The sequence below is a fragment of the Desmodus rotundus genome, chromosome 7, assembly GCF_022682495.2.
Source record: "Desmodus rotundus isolate HL8 chromosome 7, HLdesRot8A.1, whole genome shotgun sequence".
NCBI classification, from domain to species: domain Eukaryota; kingdom Metazoa; phylum Chordata; class Mammalia; order Chiroptera; family Phyllostomidae; genus Desmodus; species Desmodus rotundus.
In genome coordinates, this window is record NC_071393.1 from 112,611,731 (window position 1) to 112,639,384 (window position 27,654).

The 27,654-nt window shown below is 47.8% G+C and overlaps 1 protein-coding gene across 2 annotated transcripts in view; it reads left to right on the top strand.

Annotated features, from left to right (window-relative positions):
* Positions 1-27,654, top strand: part of SUSD6 (sushi domain containing 6) — a 91,018-nt gene that overhangs the window by 18,191 nt on the left and 45,173 nt on the right. For both annotated transcript variants that reach the window (XM_024567907.4, XM_045202069.3), the window contains exon 2: positions 24,594-24,794. In XM_024567907.4, the coding sequence (XP_024423675.2) occupies positions 24,674-24,794 (121 nt within the window). In that variant the 5' untranslated portion in view covers positions 24,594-24,673. The remainder of the gene's footprint in view (positions 1-24,593; positions 24,795-27,654) is intronic.

Sequence of the window (27,654 nt, forward strand, 5' to 3'; positions counted from 1 at the left end):
CTCCCCACAGACACAGCCAGACACAGGCTCATAAAAAACCAAATCGTTGCCACCCATAGGAAGCCTCAACAGAGCACTGGCGGAATGCTTGCTGGTAACAGACAGTCTCAGTCACGGTCTAGCTCTAGCTCTCTGGGGACCCCGTGTGAAGGGTATGGTGTGACTGTTCTCCGGCAGTCAGGATCTGCCACGGGTGGGCGGGAAGTGCTTGTTTAGAAAATGTCAGACCCTCCAAGTTGTTTTAACCAACTGTTTGTTTTTCATTCAGTCTGCACAGCACTCCCCCACCCCCGCATTCTTGCTTAATGTTAGGAAAGAGGGCTCATTGCACTTCTCCTTTCTAAAGGTACACATCTCAAACTCGATTCCCCTCCAGAGATTACCACTGTTCACCTGTTACTTTGCTACTTCAGTCTAGGGTAGTCAGGGATTCCAGAGTGGCCCACAGGGTATTGCAGGGAAGGGCCACATTTCTGGGGGCCAATCTGGCCCTCCTGTGGCTGATAGCCTTATACAAGACAGCCCACTTTGGGACAGGCACTCAGCAACACCTTTGTCCCCAAGTGTCCTCTCCCCTTCAGACCAGTTAGTGCGGAAGGCCAACTCCTGATTTCCAGTGATGCTGCGTGCTCAACATTGGACCTGGTTTATGTAGAATTCTGCTTTCCTGGTTTTGTTCTCACTTTGCACACAGCCAAATGGTGAGGGACCTTGGGCCTCTTTTCCGCTCTAGGGGTATTGGCTCTCAGGATTGATACTTTTGGGTCTCATTGCTCCTCCCTCACTAAATGCAGCTGGGAAGGCTCTTCCTAGGAGGAAAACTCATTCTGTAAGGAGAACAGAGACTCAAGGCTTTTTTTTTTTTTTTTTTTAAGTCCATTTTGAGTTTATTCTTGAGTTAAGGCTTTTTAAATGTAATGCTTCCTCCCTCTTTCCTCTTCTTCCCAGAATAAGAGCTGCCAGTAAAACTCTAGGACTATTGAGATGTATTTATCTCTATTGTGATGGACAAAGGAACTGTGAGCTCTCCTCTGTAAATACCCTTTACCCCCTTGCAAATGGGAATTACAGGAAATCACAACTAGCCCAGAAAACCTTGGGCAGATGGGAAGGATGGAATGTGTAAACCCCCATTTCCAGAAACAGGCAGAATGGCCAGGCTGAGTGACCTTAGCATTTGGTGGCGAGGGAGCCAGAGCATGGCTTGAAGATAATGTCACCACCTGGGAATTGAAACCCGAGTCTACCTGTTCTCTGACTTCTGTGTTGTCATCACCGAGCCCTCCTTTCCAGTCATTAAGCAGCGCCTGCCGGTTCTTTTCTTCTGTGGGTTTCTGTCGCCGCCTCCACCCTGGTCAGACCTCATCGACCCGTCTGGCTTCCCAGGATGCTTTAGTCTCTCCTGCTGGCCCATCTCCTGTGAACATGGTTCTCGTCCCAGGTGAGACTAGGTAAGAGAGTGAAGCAGCCCTGTGTGTGGGGGGAGGTAGTAATACCAGCTCTTCCTGTGTGTATGAGGATGAGGACCCTGTAATTCCAGTGCCTCTCACATAGTAGGCCTTCAGTTGGTTGTTGAATGGGATCAGGTTGAGTTTCCTGCTGGAGAATTTTCATGGGCTCCCCACTACTTACTGAATCAAGGCTGAATTCCTGTTTTTCCATGACTGTACACACTGGCCTTACTGAAAGTATTCAGTTGAATGCTTAACACTTTGTGGTGGATACTAGGGAAACTGTAAGAATTGTCACTTGTCCTGAAGGATCTCAAGTGGAATTTTTTTTCCTGTTCTTCCCTTATTCTTGTCCTGTTACCCCTTTCTTATTCAGCCCTTAAAACTTTCAGGTCACATCTCCCTTTCTTTTTTTTTTAGGGCCCTCTTTGATTGTCTTGGTTCTAGTGTCTTTCTTCCCCCCGCCCCTTCATTATTTTGTCCATACTCACAAGTAGCTGCTTGTTCTTTCTCATTTTCTAATTATTCATACCTCACAATTTAGCATTTTACTGCACGCACACAGAATACTGAAATAGATACTCCTTCCTTATTGTGTGCCTGGGTTGTTTGCCGCCCGGGTATGCAGCCTCCCCGGCTCCACCGAAAGCTCCTGGTGAGCTGGGCCGTGACTTCTGTGCGTTCTGTGAGCCATCAGTAGAGACTGTCAGGGAGTGACCACGTGTGCGGTAGACAAAGGAGCCACTGGAGGTGGAAGGTGGTCTGACAAGTACTTTGGGAGTGCGGGTCCTAGCAGAGTGTGACGGCCAGGAGCAGAGCCGGGAGACCATGCAGGAGTTTTAGGACTGTGGAAACCAAGACCTGAGAGCAAAGGACAGAAAGGGTCGGGCTTGTCTCCCAAGAGTTCATTCTGAGGTTCTCTTGAAACCTGGTGGGAAATGTGTGCATCCTAGAAGTTCGCCAGAGTTCTTAGGAATTGTGGGGAGGCCAGGTGCCCGTGTGGTAGATCCTCCCAGAAGGAGGGTGTGAAAGGTCCCTGGCTATGGGGAAGCTGATAACTGAAGGGAACAGCAGTTTAGGACAACAGTGAGTAGACCTGTCAGACTGAGAATTTGATTTATTTGTAATAACGGCATTTGTATAGCTAGGAAGTTTGAGGATTTGAATGTATTCTGCAAATACAAACATTTTCTTTGCTTTGTCACCGATGAGGCTTATAGGCTCATATTGCAATTTATTTTGATTGATAGAATCTTCCATGAAATTAGAAGCAGTGTCTTACTTTTCTGACTTGGCCGATGTTTAAGCATTGTGCCGCCTGCCCCCCACCCGCCACCCCAAGCTCCTTTTTCTTTTTCAGACTCACCTAGTGCTGTGAAACACGTTAGTGACATCTGTGGGCTGGGACCAGTTTCAGTCAACCAAACTCTTTGTAATTCAGTTTAAATCTATGGGGCGCATTTAAACTTCCTGGAGTTCTAGGTAGGAAGTATGATTGTGAAGGCAAAGCCATTTAATTGTAGCTTGTAGGCAAATAAACCCAGCTCGCATTTTCTTTTCACAGACTTTCTCTGAAACACCTCCTTAGCTCTTATTTTTGGCAAATAGGTATTGGGATGGCAGCCTCCTTACTGGTGATAGAGGGGTGATTTCCTAGAGTCCTGAGCCTTTGAAAAATGCTGTCCATTTTGGAAACCAGTAAGTGCGGAAGCCAGGCCACCTGCCGCAGATTTGCACCCTCTTCCCATTCTCTTTTCGGCTCGGAGATACTGTGGCCTCAGTCTGCCTACAACACGGTGCATTAAGTTTGGGTTCCTGTCTGTAGCAGTTCGGTGGCGAAGTTTAGCCCTTTAGTGAGGAGGATGTCATGTTCACATAAGAAAATGTCCACATTTGTAGAGAATTTTTAAGTTTTTATCTGAGGCAAACTGATGACATAGGCTGGGAAGCAAAATCTCGGTGGCTTGAGAAAATAACTCCTGAGAATGGCAGTTTTGCAGCTGACTTTATACATTAGAATCAAAGGAGGAGACATGAGGAGAGTTACATGAAATTCATCGGCGGTCAGTTAAGGAGGTGGGAGAAAGGATGGGTGGGGGGACTCTAGGATTGCTTAGAAGGCAAAATGGAGAAACCCGTGGTTTTACATAGGTAGGGCCAGGACAGTTAATGATGAACGTTTACAGCGCACAGAGATGGTATGCAGGGAACAAGATAACAGTGAGGGAGGGGTTCTGTGGTCTCCTGCTCTGGTGCCAGCAGTTGTGCTTTCCGGGGGTAGGGAAAGAAAATTACTCTGCTATTTTAAAGGTATGTTACCCTAGATGCGTAACAACAATGGACAGTCCTCACTTTAGGTAAAGATTAGCCTTTGCTAAGCCTGGTAAGGGACTGCCTGCTTATGACCTGCCCAAAGCAAGGAATTCGCGTGGTTACTTTTCATCTCCGAGTTGGTCAGGCTGCCACGGGACCTTGCTCAGCCTGTCAGGTTTCTTGCGTAGCTCCATTTTCATTCACAGTAGTAATAGACACTCAATAGCAGGTACCCTGAGTTGTGAGCTAGTTCTGTCTACGATTCCCGAGGAGAAACTCACTTTACATGTGAGGGTCTTAGTGTTGAGGAGAGGAGGAAGCAGCCGTGGAGTATAGAGAAATCATCTGCCCAAAGATTACACTTTAGAGAAATACTTTGAACAAAGTTGTGTGGTTTTTATTTGTAATGGGGTGTGTTGCTTCTTTTGAGAAGGCTTTTTACGATAGCATAATGCTTCCCCTGGAACTCATAGCAGGATTCGGTTTTGATCCTGTCCTGTATTTACAGCTGGATTTTTCCCTAGGGAAGGCATTCATCTGTTTTAAAAAGCAGAGAGAGAAAACAAGAAGTTCTCTCAAACAGTGAGGTCTGGAAGTCAGAGCTGCATTTGCTTTTGAGGAGGGCAAGTTCTAAAGGGTTGTTTGGGTGAAAAAGAAGGAAGTCTGGCTGCAGTGACACCCCCCACATACACACCCTCCACCCAGAGGTTCCTTTAGGCAGATGTGAAGGTGTTTAGGACAGAGGGTGCCCATTTTGGCCCCATTGTTGTACTAGACCTAACATTGCTTTTCAGTCATTTTTTCTGGCAGGTCTCTCTCTTGCCCTGAGTATCCATGGGCTGGCATTGGCCCTGAGGCCAGGACCAGCCTGTGGTGATTGCACTTGAGTGTGGGGTCGGAGGCAGCATCTGAGAACATTTTGGGCAGGAAAGATTTCGGATCGTTAGGATGTTTTCATCATACCAGTGCTGCAAGGCCTTGGAGGTTCACCAGGCATCTGGATAAGGTTAGTGAATGGGCTTAACCCTCATGCTCCTTAGCCTCTTTCCACACTCTTTTAACCTGCTAGCTGGTTGTTGATTTGCATTTTTGTTTTGTTTTGAGTAGGGGAGGGATTCTACTTTGCAGTTGAGTAACTGTGCCTTCTATTCAGATTTCACAGAGGTTACCCTAGAAAAGCCAGAGAGCACTCTCTTCCGTTCTGCGCACACTCTGATCTAGAGGGGGTGGCAGGCTGGAGTCTGCGGCATATGGAGGTGACAGTAAGGGCAGCTGTGCCCTGAAGCTCCAATGGCTTGGCCCCCTGGCCAATGGCCCACCCCTCAGACTGGGCCAGCAGGGAGGCCTGCAGTTTCCCTGGAATGACCGCTTCTCCCAGCTAGATTAGTGTGACCGGCCAGGGAAGGGGCAGGGGGGTGCTTCCTCGGGAAGAGGGTGGAGGACCCTTAATTAAGTCTGCCTGGTTTGGCAGTAGTAGTTCAGACTCACCTCCTGTTTCCGTGTTGGCGGATAGTTCCCTTCAGCTCTCAGAATAACCCTTCGTTTCCAAGGGGGGATGGTTTTTGCTGAAAGAACCCCTCCACCCCTGAACTTCAACCTACCTTGAATATTTCTGTATGTGCCTTTTGCCTCCTTTCCAGAAAAGACAGGTAGCTACTCTTGATTTTTCATGAGTGGCTCCTGCCTCGTTAGAGTTCCTGGAGACTGATGCTGCTGGACTTCCTCATCTAGCAGGGGTCTGGATGTGAGCCACACCTTGGGTGTTCAGAAGGGATGGAGCACAGTGGAGAACAGTGACTCTCCTCCGTCTGGGAGGGCTCAGTGGTTAATTTCTCCTTTTTTTAAAGATTTTATTTATTTACTTTTAGAGAGAGGGGAAGGGAGGGAGAAAGGAGAGAAACATCAATATGTGGTTGCCTCTCACGCGCCCCCTCCTGGGGACCTGGCCCACAGCCCAGATGTGTGCCCTGACTGGGAATCACACCAGGGACCCTTTGGTTTGCAGGCAGTGTGCTCAATTCACTGAACCACACCAGCCGAGGCTCAGTGGTCAGTGTCTGATTGGGAGATCTTTGAGTGAGCTTGGCTTATTAAGAGTTAGGAGAACTAAGTTCTGGTTCAGTCATTAACAAGCGCTGTGTCCCTGGGCAGGTCATGGTCCATCTCTGGGCCTCAGTTCCCCTATTAAAATGGAAGAATCGGACTCTGCAAGACAGATCTGTGAGTCTGCTCCTGGTAAATGTAACCAGAAGCAGCAAAGGATGGGACAGAACTTTCAGTTCCCAGTTCTCTGTTGCCTCTGGGATTTTGCATGTGCTCTTTCTTCTCCTTGGAATCTCTCTCATCCCCTCTTTACCCACTTCTTTCTGCTCTGCCTGGCAAACACCTTCCTACAGTCAGCGTCAGCTTATACTGCCGTCCGCATTGGTAGGAGTGCTCCTCCTTTGTGCTGCCATATTGTCCTGTGCTCAGTACTTCCCCCTGTGTTGCTGTCTGTTTCCTTGTTTTTCTTGACCCTGTTGTGAGCGTCCAGAGGGCGGAGACTGTCTGCTCTCACCACTGGATCCCCAGTTGGATGGTGCGGTTTCTAGAATGTGGTAAGTGTTGAATGATTACAGGAACCTTCCTAGGCCAGACAGTCCGCTCTGGGAGCTGTTCTGGGTCTTCCCCTGTCCCCAGCTCACCAAGGCCCTTTTTCTGATGAGCTGTTAGTGGGTGCTGGAGAACCTTGGGTAATGCTGAGAATTGTTTTGAGGTTCTTCTCATTGTGGCAAAGCATTGGGTGGTGTTGCCACCTGCCCTAGGTGCTCTTTCAAGGTGTAGCTTCCACCTGGGATGGGCCCCAGACTTTGCCGTGTCTCCCCATCTCCAGTGCTGGGGGAGGGGCAGACAGGCCTGTGCAGATTGCTGTCTCGTCCAGCTGCCTAGAGCTGGACCATCTGTTGCTTGTGACAGTGGTGGGGTGAGAGGTGACCAGCAGCCTAATCTTTGCTGCCCTGACAACAGGGCAGAGTCCAGCCTCCCTTATCCCCACGTTCTGTCTTCAGTTCCAGGGCTCCGTTACGGTACTCTTCGTCCAGGTCTTGCCTTTGTTCCAGCTGCTGCCCCGCACCACTCTGCTAGGAGAACCCTTGCTGCGTTTTTGTTTACTTCTGTGTGTGTGCTTTGCCCTTTAGCCCATGTCCCCAAGAATCTTTATGTAACGTAAGACAGAGCAGCAGCAAACAAAACAACTTGAGAAATGAAACTTTGGGCCCCTGTTGGTCTCGTACCAGATGCAAATGGTGAAGCTCTTTCCATTGGAGTTTGTACCTTTGGGTTCACCACTCCTTTTTCAGTCCTTCCTCTTGGGGAATCTGAATGGCGGGGCGGGCCGAATTACTCACAAGAAAAGCTCTACAATTTTTCTTGTGCTTCAAGCCTTGCCTCTTTCTGGCCTTGTGTGGACATAGGATAGAGGCAAGGAGAAAGTAACCCATCCCCACTACTCTTGATGTCTCTGGGTTTGCAGGTTCTGGACTTACGTGTTTGTGGTGGGGGGGAGTACAACTGCAAGGAGGTGGGATCAGGGGAGAATGCGGACAGAATCTTAAGGTCATCTTTCTCAAGTGAAGAGGCGACAAAGCAGGGAGCAGAAGGACAGCAAACCCTAAAATAGGACTTCTCAAACTTTATTTAAGCATATGAATCACCCGGGCAGTCTTACTAAAATGCGTACTCTGATTCAGTAGATGGGGCTGGAGGGTGAGACTCAGCATTTCTAATAAGCTCCAAGATGGTGTCAGCGCTGCTGTTCTATAGCCCGTACCCAGAGGTTGAATGGCAAGGCCCTAGCTTTCCTCCTCCCCTTACACCCATTAAAAAGAGTGACCTGGGTGAGGGAGCAGGGAGGCTCGTTAGGACTTCCATTATTTAAACCTGAGAGCCTGGGCTGGGCTTTCAGCCAGTGTTTACAGAGCTCTTTCCTGGGTCCCTTGTGCCTGATCCTGGCTACTTCGGATTCCCCTGTGGCCCAGTTTGGTTTCCACGATGTAAGAACCTCTGTCCTTCAGAGGGTGGATGTCAGTCATAGGACAAGACTGACCTCTTCCCCTTTCTCTTTGGCTCATTGTGAATAGATAAGGCCAAGTGAAGCACTGCAAGTAGAATTTTAGAGCTGGAAGAACTGTTAAATCATCTTTTCCAACCCTTCTATTTTACTGATGAGGACATGGGCCCAGAAAAGTTCTGTGGCATGTCCAGAATCAAATCGGTAGTAGCAGAGCTGGGATTAAAAGAGCCAGACATCTGAACCCCTGAGCTTGTCTGTCCGAGTTTATAACAACTGGACGTTCAAAATGTTTTGAGTCCTGACTAGTGTGGCTCAGTTGCTAGGGTGTCATCCCGGAAAGTGAAAGGTCACTGGTTCAATTCCCGGCCCCAGTCTCCCAGCTTAGGAGAGGCAACCAATTGGTGTTTCTCTCTCACATCGATGTTTCTCTCCCTCTCTTTCCCCCTCCCTTCTCTTCTATGTAAAAATAAATAAGTGACAGCTTTCTAAAAAGCGTCGTTTTGACAACTGGAGGCAGGACGGGAAGCTCTCCAGTGCTGCGATGGAGTTTGCAGCACATGCATCCGCTGGCATCTGCTGCTGCGGTGCAGCACTCGCTCCGGCCGGGGTGCTCGGCTGCCGCGCTGTCCACGTTTGGGGCCAAATAACCCTTTATTATGGGGGGTTGTCCTGTGTACTGCAGGATGTTTCGCAGCACCTCTAGCCTCTACGCACTAGGTGTCAGAAGCCCCGCCCCCCAACAAGGTATGACATTCAAAAATACCTGAAGATGTTGCCACATATCTTGGAAAGGTGTAAAACTGCTCCCAGTTGAGAACTACCAGTTAGGCAACACGTTACTTGCGGGGGAGGGTCCCTCTTGGGCACTTACTCTGGGTTTTTTTTGAGTGTATGTTGGTCTTAGGGTTACAAAGAAAGCATAAAACCGGTGGGGCTCCAGCCTTCCTGGGTCCTTACAGTTTAGTGCAGAGACCAGACCAACCAGTACAAGGAGCCGATAAATGGCCGTCTTCCCGGTCTCTCCAGGATGTGGAGCGCCAAGCTGGACTCTGAAGAATGGGGTGCCAGCCCAGGGTACTTAATGAGGAGGAGACTTTGCTGCCCTGGACTGGATTGTATAGCTCTGATCGAGCAATTCTGATTTACATTTTCAGTTATTCTTACCTCCTTCTCAAGGAGCATCCGTTCATTCTGCAAACTCTTCCTCTGAACTTGTAAAGGCCAGTCAGACGCGTTAAACCAATAGATGTGTACACTTTAAGAGAAGGCGGCCTCCTGAAACCTGGTGCTGGTAAGGCTAACTCGCTCCTTAGTGCGATTTGCTTTTCATTTCTGCCTTGAGTTTCTTCTGCTTGGGGATGAATCCTCCAGCAGATCTTTCTCTCTTTTCCGGTGTGTGAAGCGATATTGCCATAGGACTTCCTAAGAGCTACAGTCTGTAACGCTCTGAGCACGTAAAACATGGGTCAAGGCCCCTTTCGTGGGCCTAAGAAAGGGTCTTTACCCCTTTGTACTCCTCATAGGCTATGGTGCTTACATGTGTTTTTAAGGTCACTGAGACGGCCCTTGCCCCCAAGACTTTCCTGAAAAATAATATTCCGGAACACAGAAAGGATTAGTGATGGGAACTTCATAGGTCTTGTCAATTTTGCCTTAACCAGACTCAGACAGATTTTTTTCAGTACTTTAAACATGATACTCTGTTGCTTCTTGGGTTGCATTGTTTCTAATAATAAACTTGCTATACTTTTATGTTCCTCCCAATACAGTGTGTCTCTCCTTACCCTAACCCCCCATGGCTGCTTTTAAGATTTTCTTTTATCACTAGTTTTCAACATTTTGATTATGATGTACCTGTGTTTTCTTTCTGTGCTTTTTTTTTTCCCTTGGGGTTTGATGAGCTTGGATCTGTGGGTTTGTAGTTTTTTTTGTCAAATTTGGAAATTTTTCAGCTGTTATTTCTTACAGTATTTCTTGTGCCTACCCGTGCGTTCTCCCCCACGCCCTGTCCGTTACACATATGTCAGGCTGCTTGGTACTGTCCCACTGCCGACTGATGTTCCGTGTTTATCATTTCGGGTGGTTTCTGTTGCTATGTTTTCAAGTTTGTTATTTTTTCTTCTGCAGCGTCTGATCTGTTAGTCCCATTGCACATATTTTTTCATTTTATAATAGGTATTTGTATCTTTCCCTCTCCAAGGTCAGTTTGGGTCTTCATGTCTTCCGTTTCTTTCCTCATCGTGTGCTTTCCTCTTCTTTCTTGAGCACGTGCAGGATATTTATAATAGAGATTTTAACATCCTTATTCACGAATTCTATCATTTGTGCCATTTTTAGGTCCGTTTCTATTGTTTAATTATTCTTCTAATATGGTCTCTCTTTTTTTTTTTGTTTGCCTCTACATCCCTGGTAATTTTTGATTTGAAGCTAGACACAGTGAGTGTTATGTTGCTGGGTGCTAGAACTTTTTGTATTCCTCTAAATAAATATTGGACTTTGTTCTCAGAAGTGGTTCCAATTATTTGGAATTGGTTTGATTCTTTCAAGGCTTGCTGTCCAGTTTTGTTGGGACAGGTCCAGAACAGCCTTTAACCTACGGCTGGGATGGTTCCACTACCGAGGCTAACCCCTTCTGGAGATCCCTTCGTGTCCTATTAGGGGTTTTTCCGCTTCGGCTGATGGGAACACGAACTGTTTCTGGCTCTCTGTGAGCCCTGGGGGTTATGCCATCTCCTTCTTTCAATGGTTCTTTCTCCACCCTGCTGGTTTCCTCACATGAGCGCAGACCAGTATTCAGCTGAAGATTCAAGAGGATCCCTCCGCAAATCCGGAGTTTTCTCACTTCGCAGCTCCCTCCTGTTGTTACTTGGCCCTGCAAATTCTAGCCACTATGGCTGCCCTGAGTTCCCAACGTGCTCTTCAAATCAGTGAGATTGTGGGACTCGTTCAGGTTTCTTCTCCCTACTCTGGGGCCTGGAAACTCCCTAGGGAGTTGGCTGGGGCCCTAGGAGGACGCACTACATGTCTTTTCACTTTTCCCAGGATCACTGCCTGTGCTGCCTGTGGTTGAATGTCTGAAAACCATCATTTGATGTATTATACCTAGCTTCTAGTTGTTTAAGGAACGAGAGTAAATCTAGTCCCTGTTATTCCATCGTGACTGGAAGTAGGAGATCCTCAGACCAATTTTTAACCTTGGATGTCTTTTTCCTTTTCTGTTCTCTTGTTGAAAATGGATCCATTGAGATAGATTTTAGTGAGAATTCAGCCAGGTTCAGGACGTATCAATTCGCTGAACATTTATTGAACACCTACTGTGTCCAAAAGAATACTGTGGTTTAGCCCTGGCTGGTGTGGCTCAGTGGATTGAGTGCCAGCCTGCAAACCAAAGGGTCACTGGTTCGATTCCCAGTTAGGCACATGCCTGGGTTGCGGGCCAGGTCCCCAGTAGGGGGTGCGTGAGAGGCAACCACACATTGATGTTTCTCTTCCTCCCTTCCCCTCTCTCTGAAAAAAGAACAGCATGGTTTAGTATCATGGTGTACGTGGCAGGTAACTTTGCCTGTATTCTGATGCTGTGCCTTTAAGCAGAAGGCTGTCATCCTGGCATGAACAGGCATGTACACACACTTTAAGCCTCCTGACCATGGTCCTACTTAACTTGGGCAACTAGGGCAACTCATTGAGCTAATAGTTACAATTGAGCAAATATCAGATGCTCAGCTGCCTTTGCATGAATTAGGCCCAAATAACCCCGTGGGGGAAGGAAGGAGCATTAACACTATGTGCAGTGAGTCTTCCATCTTACTAGTCTTACTCTGTGTCAGATACTGCATTAAACTCTTTGTATGTGTGACTCAGGCACTTCACAACTCTATAAAATAGGTACTGATACCCCAATTCTGTACGTGAGAAAATGGAGTAGCAGTACACCTGGGAACTGCAAGGAGCAAGAGGCAGAATCAGGATTGAATTCCCATTTGTGAGACTCTAAAATCCACACTGATTGATCCTGTCGTTAACTGTTTCATTTCCCTCTTCTGGATTCAGCTTATTTTCCTGTCTCGTCTTTGACACCTTGCTGTGTATCATCCACGCGTTTATACCTCATGTTGTAATTACCTGTGTTGTGTCTTATCTCTGCAAATTGACTATCAACTCTTTTTTTAGAAAATATTTTATTTATTTATTTTTAGGGAGAGGGGAAGGGAAGAGAAATAGAGGGAGAGAAACACTGATCAGCTGCCTCTTTTTTAAAAAAAAATATATTTATTGATTATGCTATTACAGTTGTCCCATTCCCCTCCCCCACTCCATTCCATCCTGTCCACTCCCTCCCTCCCACATTCCCCCCTATAGTTCACGTCCATGGGTCATACTTATAAGTTCTTTGATCAGCTGCCTCTTGCACACCCCCAACTGAGTGGGACCTGGCCCACAACCCAGGCATGTGCCCTGTCTAGGAATCCAGTCGGCAGCCTTTTGGTTTTCAGGCCAGTGCCCAATCAACTGAGCCACATGGGCCAGGGCTGACTGTAAACTCTTTAAAGGCATGTGTTTCCCCCATCTTTGTAGCTTTCATAGAATCTAATATATGTGGGCACTCAGTATATGTGTTGAATGAAGTCAGTAAGTTCTTAAGAAAGATACATACTAGGAATGAGTCCATATTCCTTGTCTGAAGGGAAATACCAGATTCTCTCATTAATTTATGATGTTTCTTTCTCATTTGCTGTGTTTATCATAATCCGTCTTAACATCTCCCAGGACATTACCTGGACTTTATAGAATTTTTCATTTGGTACCTCTTCCTGAACTTTGACTAATTTAAGATTACTTTTGGAGTCTCTACTTGGAAATTTAAGGGAATATCCCATGTGAAGTCATCAAATTCCTTTCTTCTGGGGTCCTGATTTAGAGCCTCCCATGGAGAGAGCTGGAAATAAGATTGAAGCTAGAACGGAGTATGTAGCTTTGGTGGAGGGACTGTACAATTACAGGGCTACGTGAGGAAGGGCCCAAGTCGGGGGCTGGGTTGTGCTACTCATCAAAGAGGAAGGAATAGTGGGCAAGTTCCTGTTTCTCTTTTTTGCTTGGGGCCTCACAGTGCAATCTTGACAGTTTAGGAGAAGTTTGGGTAATTTATGAGGAAGAAGACAGGAAGAGTCTTGGTTAGGTTATAAATTAGGAGGCTTCTTGGAACTTACACAAATGGAGAACATTTGCAGCTGTAAGACAGTACTTTGTTTGGCTTCAGCACGTACCTCATTGGGGCTGTTAATCTGCAGTAGATGGAGGTGAGGAACATGTTCTTAGACTCCCAAAGCTGAGTGAACCTCAGGAGAAAATACTCAGGTGACATTACAAGAGGAAGGAGGGAAAAGGCAGAAACTGGGACCATATTTATGGAGACTGTTCAGGCCTGAGAGTTACTAGGAAAATGTCAGTTCCCTGGCCCTGCCTCTAGGTTGACTGTTTCTTCTCACTCATGAAGTCTGCAGAAGAGGTAGCAATTTCAGAGGAGGGGTGACATGGTGGGGAGGTATTTTTGCTGTCGAACTGAGGGAGCAGGCAGCTCTTCAATATTCATCCCCCAGCTTCTCCCTAGCTTTGGCCAACCATAGCCTTTGGGAGTGTCATTTTAGAGGGACTGTCCCTGGTGTGTCTCTGAGCCATCTAGACAGTTCAGGAAGCCTTAACTGAAGTCCTTGGGTTAACGTACAACGTACAAGATACAAATTCCTTCTAGCCCATCATCCAGTCTTTCTTCTCCCTTCTTTTCCAGCTCCCGTCCCGCCACCCAACAGCCTGGCCCTTAATTGTATCTACTTTCTCACTTTGAATTCATGGGATAGTCAATATGGCCTGCCCTTTGCGCTCTAAGGAAACTGTACTTGATGAGGTCACTAGCGGTCTCCTGGTGGCTGGGTCCAATGGGCAGTTTTTAGTCTTCCATCTTACTGGCCCATTGCTGCAACTGCTTTGAATCTCTGTATCCTTTCATTGACATCTGTGATGCACCTGATTTCTTTGTACCCAGTGTGCCTCTTTAAAAAGTCAGTTTTTAGACAGATCTTGACTCTCTCTTCTTCTCCCTCAACTCTCTTGCCTGGGTGAGCTCTTCTATTTTGCATGGTTTCAACCATCACTTACAGGCCTATAACACTGTGGCTGTATCCCAAGTTCAAAGTTCTCAGTATAGTTTCATGCTCATTTCTGATTTGCCCGCCAGACCTTTCTACCCAGATATTCTTTAAGTACCTCCAGTTTAACATATCCAAGAATAACTTGAACTAAATTCATTCATTCATTCTTCGGCAAAATCTGCTTGTCCACTTGTGCTCTTTTCCTCCTGTGGTAGCTGTTACAATTCACCCGGTCACTTGGGACCAAAACCTGGGTGCCATCTTTATTGTTCTCACACACCCCATCCTGTTAGTCTTTGGCATCTTCTGTGTTCAGCACATTGTGGACACTGAATGAATGAATAAAAGAAAACGCAATTTCGTCTGAATTGAATTAACAGTTTAGTACTTGGCCTTGATAAAGCTGAACACCTCTGGTTATAGGCTAACTTTTGGGAAGGGTGTTTGATTTTTGGCTACATTCACATTGTATTACGTGAAAGGCAGTTTTTGTTTAAAACAGGAATACTCTGTGGAAGGGTTAGTCATCATTAGAAGTGGGTGGGTTGGCCACTGTGCTGTCTTTCAGGGCTTCTCTAAGGGCCTGCTGACAGTTAACCTTGGGGCTGGGGAAGTCAGAGTGTGCTGGCCCCGGAGGGCGTCGTCCCCTCGGCGCTCTTGGGAGTGAGAAGCAGTGTGTTGTGCGTGAACTTGCCACAGGCTATGTGTTCAGGAACAGGTTAAGACCTTTCCATTGGGGAGGGAAATTTGTCCCTTTTACTTACTGACACTTTTTCTAATTGTATTCTGCTCTTTTCACAAACACTGAGGGTGTGTTTGTGGCTGTCATGCTTTGCCAAGTTTCTCGCCTTTCCTTTCCATCCAGCCCCCTAAAGAGAAGAAAGAACAGAAAGAGAGAAAATGACTTACAGAATTACAGGATTTTGGAGCCAGAGAAGTTCTTCAAGTAGCAGCCATCTAGCTCAACCCTTAAATTTTCAAATGATGATGATAATAATAATGATAGATGGTGAGACCTATAATACCTGCTATCAGTTTTGACGACTCATTAAGTGCTAGGTACTATGCCAAGTGCTTTACATGCATTTCCCCATGTAATACTTACACTGGCTCTATGAGGTATCTATTATTAGTGTTATTTTAGAAGTCCAGAAAGATTGGATAACTGCATTGGCCTTGAGACTGTGCTGAAGCAGCTATTGTGCAGAGAGATGAAACATCTTGCTTGCTCAAGGTCAAGTTTGCTAGTTAGAGGCAGACATGCATAGAGTCCAAATCTCCTGACCTTGAACTCTGAGCATGTATTTTTGTTTTGACATGAGAACTCATTCTCTCTGGTCATTTTTGTCTTATTTCTTCCTCAACCTTTTTTTTAATTTCAGTGAAATTGAATGAAATAGAGGAAAGGGTGGTTTAGAGTTGGGGTTTTTGGTGAGGTTTTAAAGTTTATTTTTAAATAGGCAGCCTTCCCAGACTGACTGGGAATGTAGCAGAAGGCCTGAGAACCAGGAAGTGACACAGACCTGTTTATACCATCCCACTTGGAGGCCTTGGAAAGCGATCCACAGAGATGGTGAAAGGTAAACATAAGTGCACCAGCCCATTCTCTTAGGTTCACTATTTCTGACCTGGAGGAGGCGTTTCCTGCACAGCTATGAATACTTTGAAACCCCAAATCTAGCACTTAAACATCCCCTTGAGTAAACATATGTGTACGCGGATATACAGATACATATTTCTTGTTACCAGACAGCAGCATTCCGTGGGTCTGGGCAGACAGAACTATCACTTTTTCCCCTCCCTCGCGCTCTCTCTCTCTCTCTACCCCTCCCTCTCTCGCCCTCTCCCCCGCCCCTCGCTCTCTCTCCCTGCCATCATTTTGTGAGTTGTTCTTCCATTTCCTTTTATTTGTTTACAATTAGCAGTATGCATGCAAAACTGTCCAGCTCAAAGCTTTCTCTTCCACTTTCCCTCTACTGCCAGTTATTTGTTCCTGTCTCCTCTTTGTTCTCATAGCACTTTTTTTTATTGGGTCTTAGTAACAATTTCACAGTGTTGCACAGATAAACATGTAATTCCTCTCATGTCGATTGTGAATTCCTTGACAGTGGCAACTATGCCCCACTTCATCTGTGCTCGCCCCAGCCTTGCACTGAAGGTAGCCAGCGAGTATTTGCTGAATTGTAGTGTTGGCCCTGCAAACACAGAGCCCTAAGAAGTCACATCTAGCAAACCAGCTTCCCAGACTTTATTTGCCAAGGGGGTCCTGAAGCCTGCTCCAGTCTGCTGTAATGGGGACCATTCAGAGGGGTGCAGTTACACATGGACGTGTCTCTGGGGTCTACAGACCAGTGCCAGCAGCTTCTGCCAAACATCTGTTTTGCTACCTGGCTAAAACTTTAGGATTTGTACCCTTTTACCCTCCTCTTTTATATCTGCTGCTAGTTTGCCCTCTGGTATTGCCTGCACAAATTATGTCTTTTGTATTTTTTTTTGCCTCTCTCAGAGAACAGGCCAATGTTGAGCACTTTGGGGCACAGAAAGAGGCAGAATCGTATCGCTACAGGAGCTTGCCTGCAGTAGATGCAGTGTACGGCAGTTACGTAGCTGTGAGCGGGCCCTGGGGAGGGACATGATTGGTTGTCCCATTCGGGGTCCACATAGTTCTGCTAAAGGTCCAGAAAAGCCTTCATGCTTGTGGGCTGAATTCACGAGTTTTCCCAGAAGAGAGGCAACTAAGCTTGACCCTGTATTTGGAAACAAAAGAGCAGGGAGCCTTTTGCAATAGGAAGGCGGGGGAAAGGCTACGAGGCCCCTTAGATTCAATTTATCTGTAAAATGGGGGCAATAGCATCTATTTAATGAGGCAGCAAGTCTCTGTGTGTGTGTGTGTGTGTGTGTGTGTATCACACATGTAAGCTCCATACCCTCGTCCTTCCCTTCAACATATTCGAGCCAGAAAACCTCCTAGGTCCGCTTAGACACACGTATTACTGGAGTACGGTCATGTACACAATTATGTAATCGGGAGGGGGTGGGATTGCTAAATTCCTTAAAAATATTTTTACAACGTCACGGTAGAGTACCTTGGTGATTCACTTGTTTGACCTGTTGGCTTTTCTTTCATCTAAACTAACTTTGTGTGTTGCGCCTAGTCTCAGGGCCTGTACTTCCAGCCCAGCTAAACGGGGCCTTCCAGGGGTCGAGAGGGGGCTCAGTCACAGGCCGTTAGGGCAGGAAGGGCCTTCGCCAGTGCTAATTTGAGCGCCCACTGTCCCAGATGCTGTCCCGAATCCTTCACATTTACCTCCTTTCCACTCTGCAACAACTCAGTGTGGTGGCTGTTGTTGACCCACTTTATGGATGGGAACTGAAATTAGCTTGCCCTAGACCACTGAACTAACAATTCCAAGCAGATCAGATATTCCGGCCAGCCTGGCAGCATCTTTCCAGCATCACAGCCTCCCTGAGGCATGTTTAGTTTAATTGGTTCATTTTACTAACGAGGAAACAGGCACAGGGAGGGAAGGGAAGTGATTTGTCCTAGTTCCGCCTGTCGTTGTTGATGAAGCTGGGCCCAGAGAAGTGGTTTCCTGCTTTCAGAAGGTCGTACATTTATGGCCCGGGCCAGGTCCCTGCTCATAGGCACTCTGTCTTCTCTCTCCTGTTTTCTGTCCTGTCCTGAGTCTGTCCTGTTGTGTTCTCTTTTGTCCTCTCCTGCATCTGTTTTCTTCCTCTGTGGCCACTGTAGCTCTGCGGTGACCCTTTGTGTGTGCAGGCCGGGTTTTTTTGTTGGATGTTTGTTGTTTTTGGAAAGCGCTTTAGGAACATTGTGTACAGATGGCCTGCACGAAGGTGCTGATGGATCGATTAAAGTCTGAGTGGGAGAGTGGAGTCTCCTTCGTTTGCTGCCATGCAGAGAGACGTAGATGCTAGGACAGGTCTGGGGAGACGGAAATGCTGGGGGGGAGATGGAAATGTTGGGGGAAAGGACAGCTCACGCAGAACAAAGAGGCTGGATTTCACATTTCCTCATTCCAGTGAGAACTTTTATTACCTTCTGTTTTCAGAGGAAATGCTTCTGGGCCCCTGCTATTCCCTCGAAGACGAATTCCAGATTTCTTAGAACTGAAAGGGCATTTGGGGATCATCCAGGCCCATCCCTGAGGACCAGGAAGGGTGAGGCTAGTGCACTGGGCGCTGGCGGAGATTGGATTTAGGGCTCCCTCCCACATTCGGGTCCATGCTGCTGTCCTCCTGCTGTCAGGCTGTAGAAGAGAGGTGTTGGAGACTGTTAGAGAGAAGGGTTAGGGATGGGGTAGTGGTATGTGTCTGCTGGTATTCCTGCTGTTCGGAGCCTGAGGAGTGGGGTAGGTGGAAAGCGTGACAGCCGGGGGTGTGGTGAGTGGTTCTGGGGGAGCAAGGCAAGGGTATGAGAAAAATCAGAGCAATTAAAAAAAACTCTCTAACAACTGCCCTGCAGTGGCTCAGGTGGTCAATGAGGAAAGCCAAGGGTTATTTTTTGATTTGTAGGAAGTGAAATTAAAAAAAAAAATCATTTATTGACAGAGAGAGAGGAAGAGAGAGGAATACCGATCTGTTGTTCCATTTATTTATGTACTCATTGGTTTTTTCCTTACATGTTCCCTGACTGGGGATCGAACCCACAACCTTGGTGTGGGGAGGATGTTCTAACCAACTGAGCCTCCCAGCCAGGGCCGTAGGAAGTGAGTTTTAACAAGACTTTGATATTTGTGTCTTCCGGGCTTTGGGACTGGAGATGAAACGGAAATGGATGGTCCTGCGCTCAGTGATCTCAAAGCCCCTCAGAAGCCCCTGCGCCTGTCGACGCTCTCAGATGCCATGGGCACAAAAGGAAGGGCAAGATAGAGAGGTCAGCAAGACTGGAAGGAGCCGTTTTCCCTCGGGGTGCGGGGGCAGAAATAAACTAGAGACATCTGGAAGTAACTTTGTCATTTGGGGGAAAGAGTGGGAGGCATTAAGATTTGATCAACATTTAGATATCTTTTGCTGCTGTGGCTCAGCCACTTCAGGGTGGGCGGCAGTGAAGAGGGCAGACTTTGAAGGGAAAAAAGGAGAGGGAAGGGCGGGCCTCCCTAGCTCCTTAGTCATGTCTCTTATCACTCTGCTCTGGGGAACTCTGGACTTCACAGTTAGGACTTCTTATCCTTACACTCCGGAAAGTAATTAACTAATCAAATCCTGTTCACACTACTTGAACACTGAACTGTTTGTCTTCCCCCGTCACATAGTAGTATCAGGGTCAAGGAAGATGATTAATCATAGGATTAAATTTTCCTGTTCTAGACGTTCCACTACCTCCATTCCTTTTCTGGACTCATTTGAGGCGATAAAAGGATTTATATTGGTTTGACTGATCCAATCTCCTGGCCCAACTAATGGAGAAATGGGCCAAGGTTCAGGAAATCATTTATCCTGAAAATCACCTGAAAACTCGGCTGACCTCACAGAACTGTAGATACACTCTCCTAGGATGCGGGAGCCAGCGTTGACAGGACCCTCGTGCCTCCCCGGAGAAGGGCTCCCTAGAGTGCGACCCAGCCCCGTTCCTTCAGCAGGACTGAGGCATTCTCTGCAGGGTGGACCCCCCAGTGCCAGCAGCCCCGTGGCCTGAGGAGCTCTGGGCCCCCGGGTGTCCAGGAGACTGGGCACCCTTGCTGATTCATGGCTGGCCCCACCTACTGCTGCTGCCTCCCCAGGCTGTGGGCCATTTTTGAAGGTGACTTCCAGGGCACCTTTAATCCTGGGAGTCTCTTTGATTAACCTGGAAGCATCTATGGCAACAGCAAACAAGCAAACCGCGGGAACTTCGGGCTTGTGTTCCAGACTGACTTAACACCGTGAACCTCCTGTACTGGTCACATCACTTCTCTGGTGAGGGGTTTCTCAGATAGCCTCTTGCCCACCACTGCCCCAGGGCTCGGCCTGTGCGTAGAAGGACTCGAGTCTTTTCCAGTGTATAGAGTAGCTCCTCATATTTGTGTCTCTTTGAGCCTCACTAGAGACGAGTGAGATATTCAAAGCAATCAACAACCCCCATTTACAGATGAGGAAAAGGCAGAGAGGAGGTAAGTGGCTCCCCCAGATTAGAGCCATGGCTAAGGGCAGTGTTCTTCCTCTCGGAGGGTCGTCGTGGACAGGATCTGACGGGCCCTGACATCACATTCAGCCTGGCACAGCCACGCAGCATTTTCTGTTGTGGCTCTACAGGGGTGGGGAAGGGCCAGACCCTGCCCTTGAGGGGCTGACAGTGTAGCTTGGGGGGTCTCCCTTCACCCCATTCTACTGGGGCAGCGGCAGTAGTCCCAAGAAAGAAAAGAAGGGTGAACACAGATTTTCCGTGACTCCTCACTTCGTGTTTTGGAGGGGAGAGCCGGTTGCTGGAGGAAGAGATAGCTTACCCAAAGAGGAGTTTGGAAAGAATTCTGTGGCTGAGAGAAGCCTTAGAGCCTTTTTAGATGTGGGAATGCAGCCAGGGAGTCCTGACCAGCCAAGTGGCTGGTGGCAGGGGTGGGACTTACCTTTGCCCCAAGCTGGCTCCCCTCTTCTCACCTCTCAGGTTAGGTGGTGTGTGCCTTGTAAGGCTGGGTGAGTGCAGGCTTTGCATGTGGAGTTTAGTTCCCGATTCCTCTTTAATCTTAATGTTTTCCTTTTTTTTTTTTTTTTACTGTGGTGAAATACACACGAAATCGACCATCCCAACCATTTTTAAGCATGCACACAGTTGGGTAGACATAACTTCTCATCTGGCCAAACTGGAGCTCTGTTCCCATTAAACAATGTAGCTTCCTATTCCACCCTCCTGATGCCCCCATTCTACTTTCTGTGTCTGTTAGGGGAAGTAGTCCCTAGCATACCAAAGGAATACTGAAGTGAAATGTATTCTTTTTTTATCCAAAGTTTTTGCCCATGTGTTTCTCTAGGGATAATTTGTTCTGAAGTATTTTTCTTTTGACTTGGTCTAAAGCCACAATTCAAGGACAGGCCTCCCGCCTTCCTTCCTCCATCTCTCCCTTCCTTCCTGTGTTCAAAGCAGATCCTTTCTTAAAGTTATCAGATGTATAGTGTGACGCTTTCTCTGCAGTAGCTGGATTCTCGCGTTGTGGGCAATGCCCTGGGGTTGTGGGGATTCGCTTTTCTCTGTGTGACTTCTGAAGCACTGACCCTTGGCCAGACTTGGTGTGAACGCTCCACTGACTGCCCCCATTCATCTGTTTCCTGTGCAAAGCCCCCGTTTTCTTCACCCCATCTGTTCTGCGCTTGGTCAGGTTTTAGGCTTCATGGTGGAATTGGTCCCTTGGCAGTAAGGGAGGAGCCAGCTATTTCTTTAAAAGCAAAACAAGAGTTCATAGGTGTACATCTCCCCTGGTCTATACTGGCTCCTCTACATGCAGCCACAGCAGGTGGCCCTACCAGGTAGTCACTCTGCCCTCAGGGCCGAAAACAGTGGGTCATCAAGAAGGACACCTGCTCGTGCCACATCATGGCACAGGCACAACAGATATTTCTGTAGTGGATGGGAGGGGCCGGACAGGGTGCACTTAGGGAGTAAGAATGGGGTCAGCTCTACCGGAGGTGGGCGTGGCACGAGGTGGCAGAAGAGAATTCTCCCAGAAGATGGCCCTGTGTGAGCCCCACAAGCGACGGCGTTCCTGTCAGGGGGACACTTGGGCTTATCTGGGTGTCAGTCTGTTGAGGCGGGGGCTGGTGGTCTGTGGCGGGGCCTCGCTACATGGATTGTACTTTGTACTTTATCTGCTCAAGTAGGTAGTGCGTGCACGAGGTACAGCACTCAAGGAGATGAGAAGGTTCAGGAAACTCCGAACCCTCTCAGAGTTCCTGACCGAGTTGCACTTACTCTGAGCACAGGTGGCCCGGGCATTCGGTGGCGAACTAGCTTTCTTCTCTGTTAACCGCTCAGTTCCCCTTGCTGAAGGCAGTCATTAGCTACCCATAGAGAGATTTTCAGTGCACATGGTGGGGGCGATGGGGGAGGTGTCCTTTAAACAGTCACTCATACACACAGGTGGTTTTCTCCACGTACTGATTTAGGAAGTCATTCTATACTACTACAGACGATCTGCCCAGTTCTTCTTAAACCGCTGCGTAGTATTTACCATGTGAGTATATGGCAGCTTATTTAATGAGTCTCCTTCGATCTTTTGCCAGTACAAATAATTCAGTGAATATCCTGCACACACACACGCACACGCACATTCATATCACTGCACACACGAGATTTCTGAGGCCAGATTCTAGGAGCAGAAGTGATGAGTTAGAGAATACGTGCATGTTGACAGATATTGTCAAGGAGCTCTGCATTAATTATAAAATAACAAATTTAGAATTCTTTACCATATAGCATCTCCCTCTCCCCCAGTCCTCTAAAGTCCCTGCCAGAATGAGCTTCCTAAGTGAATTTGGTGGTGTAACTTCCCCGTTTCTAACCCTCATAAGTAAGCTCCACGTGGTGTCAGGGGTTAAACTCCTCAGCTGAGCCTCTGCCTCCATCCTCCGCCAGGAGGGCTGTGCTCCCATTGCTCTGATCCACTTGTATTTGGTACCTCCTTTTTCATTAGACACATCCTTTAGCAGTGAGCTCAGCGTCGCCTCCCCTGGGCAGTCTTTCCTGATGATTTCGGCATCTGCACAGAACACCTAGGCACCACTGTGATGTGGCCTCGTCTATTCACTACAGAAGTATTTGTTGTGCACGTGCTGGGATGTGACACAAGCAGGTGTCATTGTTGATGATCCACTGGTTGTTGCCTTGAGGGAACGGTGGCCACTGGTGAGGTCACCTGCAGTGGCTGCATGTCAAACAACAGCACCGAAGGGCCCAGTGCTGACTGGCCGGTGGCCCTGGGCACATCCATTAACCTCTTCGGACCCCGGTTTGGTATCTGTCAAATGAGAAGATGAAGCCTGATGACCTCCAAGGTCCCACAGCTCAGATCTTCTTATTAATTACCATAGCAACAGCAGCCAGGGTTACTGAGGACTTGTAAAGTTCAGGTGCTCTGCCAAGTACTTTGATCCTAATCCTTCCATCAGCGCTGTGAAGACGTGCGGTTGCTGCCTCCATTTGACAGATGAGGAAACTGAGGCCGGAGAGTAACTTGGCCCTAACAGGAGAAACATCTGGATTCTGGCATTCTAACTCCGTGGATCTTAGCCGCGTGACTGTACACACATTCCCCACATTCACGTACACACAGTGTTACGTACTGTTTTGGGTCACTCACAGACCCCACCCCAGAACTCTCCAGGAACCATCCTGTTGCACAACTGTAAAGGCTCAAGGTGGAGTCTGGGTAAGAGCTGGGAACAGAGGACTGCAGTCACAAATGTTTGTGGGCAGTGGGGAAGATCCCAGGGCCTAGCTCTGTTCTTGAACCCCGGGATCCTACTCACTGAAGACCCTCACAGCTGCTGCTCCTCTGGACTGGGGCAGCGCAGTGCTGTTTGCAGGAACTTTTTATAAGGGGAGCATAGGCCTGAGGCAAGGCTGCAGACGAGGATGAAAGTCAGGTCTGGGTAATATCTCTGGCAGGGTCTCAGGGGCGTCCTTTATTCGGGTTGCAGATGGCAGGCTGCCTTGTCTGTTTACATAAAGTCTTTTTTAATGGAGAAGAAGGTGTGTATGGAATTAAAATAAAAAAGGAAGTGTAATCTTATTATTTGGAACACATGTTATAAACTAGGATAAATGAAATCAAATGAGTTAAGTAAAATATAATAGGCCCATATCACAATGTATCATCAATCCAACTGCTTCCCTAAAGGCATGTAGAAAAACTTCCTTAAAAGTGTTGACCCCTGATTTTTTTTTTTTTTTTTTATGCTGCCTGCTCTTCTGAAGTTTTTGTCTGAACTAGAGTGGGTGGTGGGGCTTGTTAACAATTATAGCTGTCCTGCCGCTGCTCATTGGACAACCAGTATGGCCTCTGGGGTCACCTGTGAGCTGTTAAGTCAGAGCCAGATCCTCAGAGGCTCACCCAGCCTCAGGCAGGTGAGCAGGCCAAGCTGGGGGCCCTTGGCTCTCACTGCTGCATCCCTTCTCTAGGCAGTGTGTTCTCCCTTTAAGACACGTGTTAGTTCTCTCCCTCTCTCCCTCTCCCCCTCTCCCACCTACTTAAGTTGAACTTACTCTTGAGTACAAGGGGCAAAGGCAAAGCCAGACTCACATGTAGCAGCTCTGTGTCAGCAGCTGCCTGTTTCCTTCTCTCTGCTGCAGCCTCTGAGGCAGGCCATCAGGCAGAGCCTGGGCTGTCTCTGAAAGTGTTGCTGTATCCCGCTGATCTCCAGGAGAGCTGGTGAGCCGGTGTTTGTCCTTGTCCTATCGCAAGGATCTGGCTCCTAGATGCCGACGCCGATGGCAGCTGTCTCAGGCCTTGGTATTTCCCCAGGAAGGAGTTGAAAAGCCACTTACGTGCTTGTGTCTTCCTCTGAAAGCAGGAACTCGGTTGCTAGGATTCTTTCAACTCCGTATGTGCTTATGGCTTCTTTACCAAAGTGCCTGCTTGTAACTAACATACGGATGAAGTTTTCACTTCACTCACGTCTCTGTTTTTTGTTTGTTTTCTACAGGTGAATCTACCCCTGGCTGACTTTAGAATTCTTCTGGCTTTTAATTTTCTTCTTTTTAAAATAACTTGGACGGATAAAAGATGTGCCATGGCAGGATAGCACCAAAGAGCACCTCAGCTTCTGCCGTGGCCTCTGTGGGACATGGAGTGTTCCTTCCGCTGGTGATCCTTAGCACCTTCCTTGGAGACGGACTTGCCTCAGGTGAGTCTGGCCTGCCTTCTGTTTGTGGGAGGGAAAGGACACAATAATACCCTTGTTTCCCCCAAAAGCTGGGATAGGGGATTCTGTTGTCTGTTGGGCAGTTACAGGGGGAGCCTGGTGGGGAGGCTTTTGTGTTGTGGTATAGCAGGGAGCTGGTACTGACTGCTGGTGTGCCACCAAGGGGCCCAGTGACCTGGATGGAGGACAGGTGTGTAGGACTCTGCTGGTGACGGCACCATCACCCCACTCCCCGCTGCTGTAATTATCAGGCAGGACAGAGGGGAGGGGTTTAGAGTGCGGTGTGCAGGGAAGGGTGGAGGCTTTGGTGCCAGACTGCCGGTGTTCAGAACCCAGTCCTGATGCTTGCTGGCGCTATGACCCTGAGCAAGACTCAATTTATGTACGCCTCAGTTTCTTCAGCTGCAGAATGGCTAAAAAACAGTGCCTACGGTGGCCGTGAGATGGCCCGAGATAGCATAACAACACTTACTGATAGCCCTTTGTTCCTTGGTTCTTGTCCTTCTGTTGTTTTTCTCAGAATGAGTAAAGAATGCAGGTGTTGTGAGTTAGTGAAGCAGCCCTGGTTGTTGACACTGTAAACTTTGTGACCTTGGACAAGCCACTGACTCATTCTCTGGCTCAGTCTGTATCTGTCACATGGAGGGGTTGGCCTGGATAACCTTTAAGGATGCATCTAGCGCCCTCAGTCTATACTTTCATGATTCTGAGGACTTTCTGGTTGAAGATTGTAAGCTGGAGGAGCCCTAACAGGCTACAAATGCAGCAGTGAGCCTTTGAGGTTTGTGTGGTCTCTGTTGCCTTCAGCAGTGCTCTGAAGACCCTTCTGGGTTCTCTTCATGTGGTCCTCTGGACCTGGTACCTTTTAGAAAGGACGTATTTGGCTGTGTATTGTAGGCCTCTGGGTGATGCCACAGAGGCTACCTGCCTCTGTGTCTTCAAACACTGGTAGGGGTCTCAGTTATGATTGAGCTCATTAATAATGGTGCCCCTGTCGGAGTTCTGTAGATACACATGTATGGCAGTTTTCTTTGGCCAGTGTTCTCTGGAGTGGGATCTCAGCTAGATTCTGGAAAGGGCTTTGGGGGAGGCAGGTGTGATAAGCTGTGGCTTTATCAGCGCTGAGTCTCCATAGCTCAGCGCTATCTCTTTCATTCCCTTCCTATTAACTCCCACCACCCACCTACCTGACACATACAGCATAGTGGTGCGATCTCACTTAATCTGACTTTTTTCTTCCGAATTGTTGGGAGAAACAATTACTGTGGGCTTTCCTCACCACCCACATACAGATTTCCTCTTCCTCCTCTCATTTACCTGATTCTGACACTTAACATAAACCTTTCCCATAAGCCTGAGACTTTGTTGGCTATGAGGAGCCCCAGGCACAACCAAGGGGATCTCTAACAGTTGGGATCCCACAGTGTGGACGTCATGGTTATGTGAGATATCAAAGGAATGGAAGGCCAGCCCACTCCAATGTGCAACAAAATTAAGCAGGGCCTACGTACACAGGGCCGCGCCAAAGCCAGAGGAGGCCTCTAGAATGGCAGGCGCAGAGCCATAGGCTGCGGAAACCCTCTCTTGCTCACCACTGTGTCCCTGGAGCAGAAGTTGGTAAACTGGTCCATGGGCCAAATCCTATCTGCTGTCTGTTTTTCTATGGCCTGTGAGCTAAGAATGGTTTCTAATTTTTAAATAATTGGAGAATATCAAAAGAATAATATTCCACGATACATAAAAATTCTATGAAAGTCACATTTCAGCATTCATGAATATAAAGTTTTATTGGAAGGTAGCAGCGTTCATTCACATCCCCACTGTCCGTGGCTGCTTTTGTGCTTTAGTGGCAGAGTTGAGTACTTGCGACATAGATCATGTGGCCCCCAAAGCCTAAAATACTTAGACTTTAAAATGTTTTGCCCTTCATAGAATAGATTTGCCATTCTCCCCTTGCCCAGAACAAACGGTGCTCAATAAGTAGGCGTATGAATGGGATGACTGTCAGCAGGAAGGAAAGAAGCTAGGACTGGTCTGGAGCGAGAACAGACTTGAGAGGTTGTGTGCTTGCCCAAGTGCACTTGCACTTGTCTCAGTTATGATTGAGCCGGAACCTGGCCCGGTGCCTGGTGCACTACCACGACCGTCCCCCTCCGAGACTCCACTGGGGAGGCTGTCTTGGCTTGTTCCCTTGCAGTATTGGGGTCTGCCTTCTGTGTCTGACATCTTTAGTTTCCTTATCTTCATTAAGTCATCCCCTCCACCACACCCTCCTTTTTATGGCCCTCACCCCTGCCTCTTCCCATTTTCCAACTATCCACACCTTCCCAAGTTTCCATCTAAAGTCTGAAATCAATTATCAGGGACCGATGGTTCCAGACTGGCTGGATAAAGGGATTATTATTCTACAATGTGGAAAAATATGTCTGTAGTGTGGGTTCAACCCAGGATGGGAAAGTTGGCTCTGTTGTTTTCATTCCCTCCCCCATCTGCAGAGAATCTTCCCTCTGCTGCTGTTCCCAACCCCTAAGTCTTTCTAACCCCCATAAAACATGTGTATTGGCGCAGAGCAGGGCGCAGGTGGGGGAAGGAGTTGTGCCATTTCTTAGATCCAGCGCACCAAGTTGCTGCCAATGTTTTTCCCTCGCTCTGGAGTGGTTTCTGGGGGAAGAAGGTGCCCACTCCTTGGCCTGAAATCCAGAGCACACCTGTATGGCCCTGCCTGCTGCGAGCAATGTGCCCCTCAAGCTTGCCAAGAAACTAATATTCTCAGACACTCTGAAGTCGGGGAAAGGCAGTTTAGTTGAGGGAAGGTCTCATCCTCCTCTCCCTGTGTTTCTTA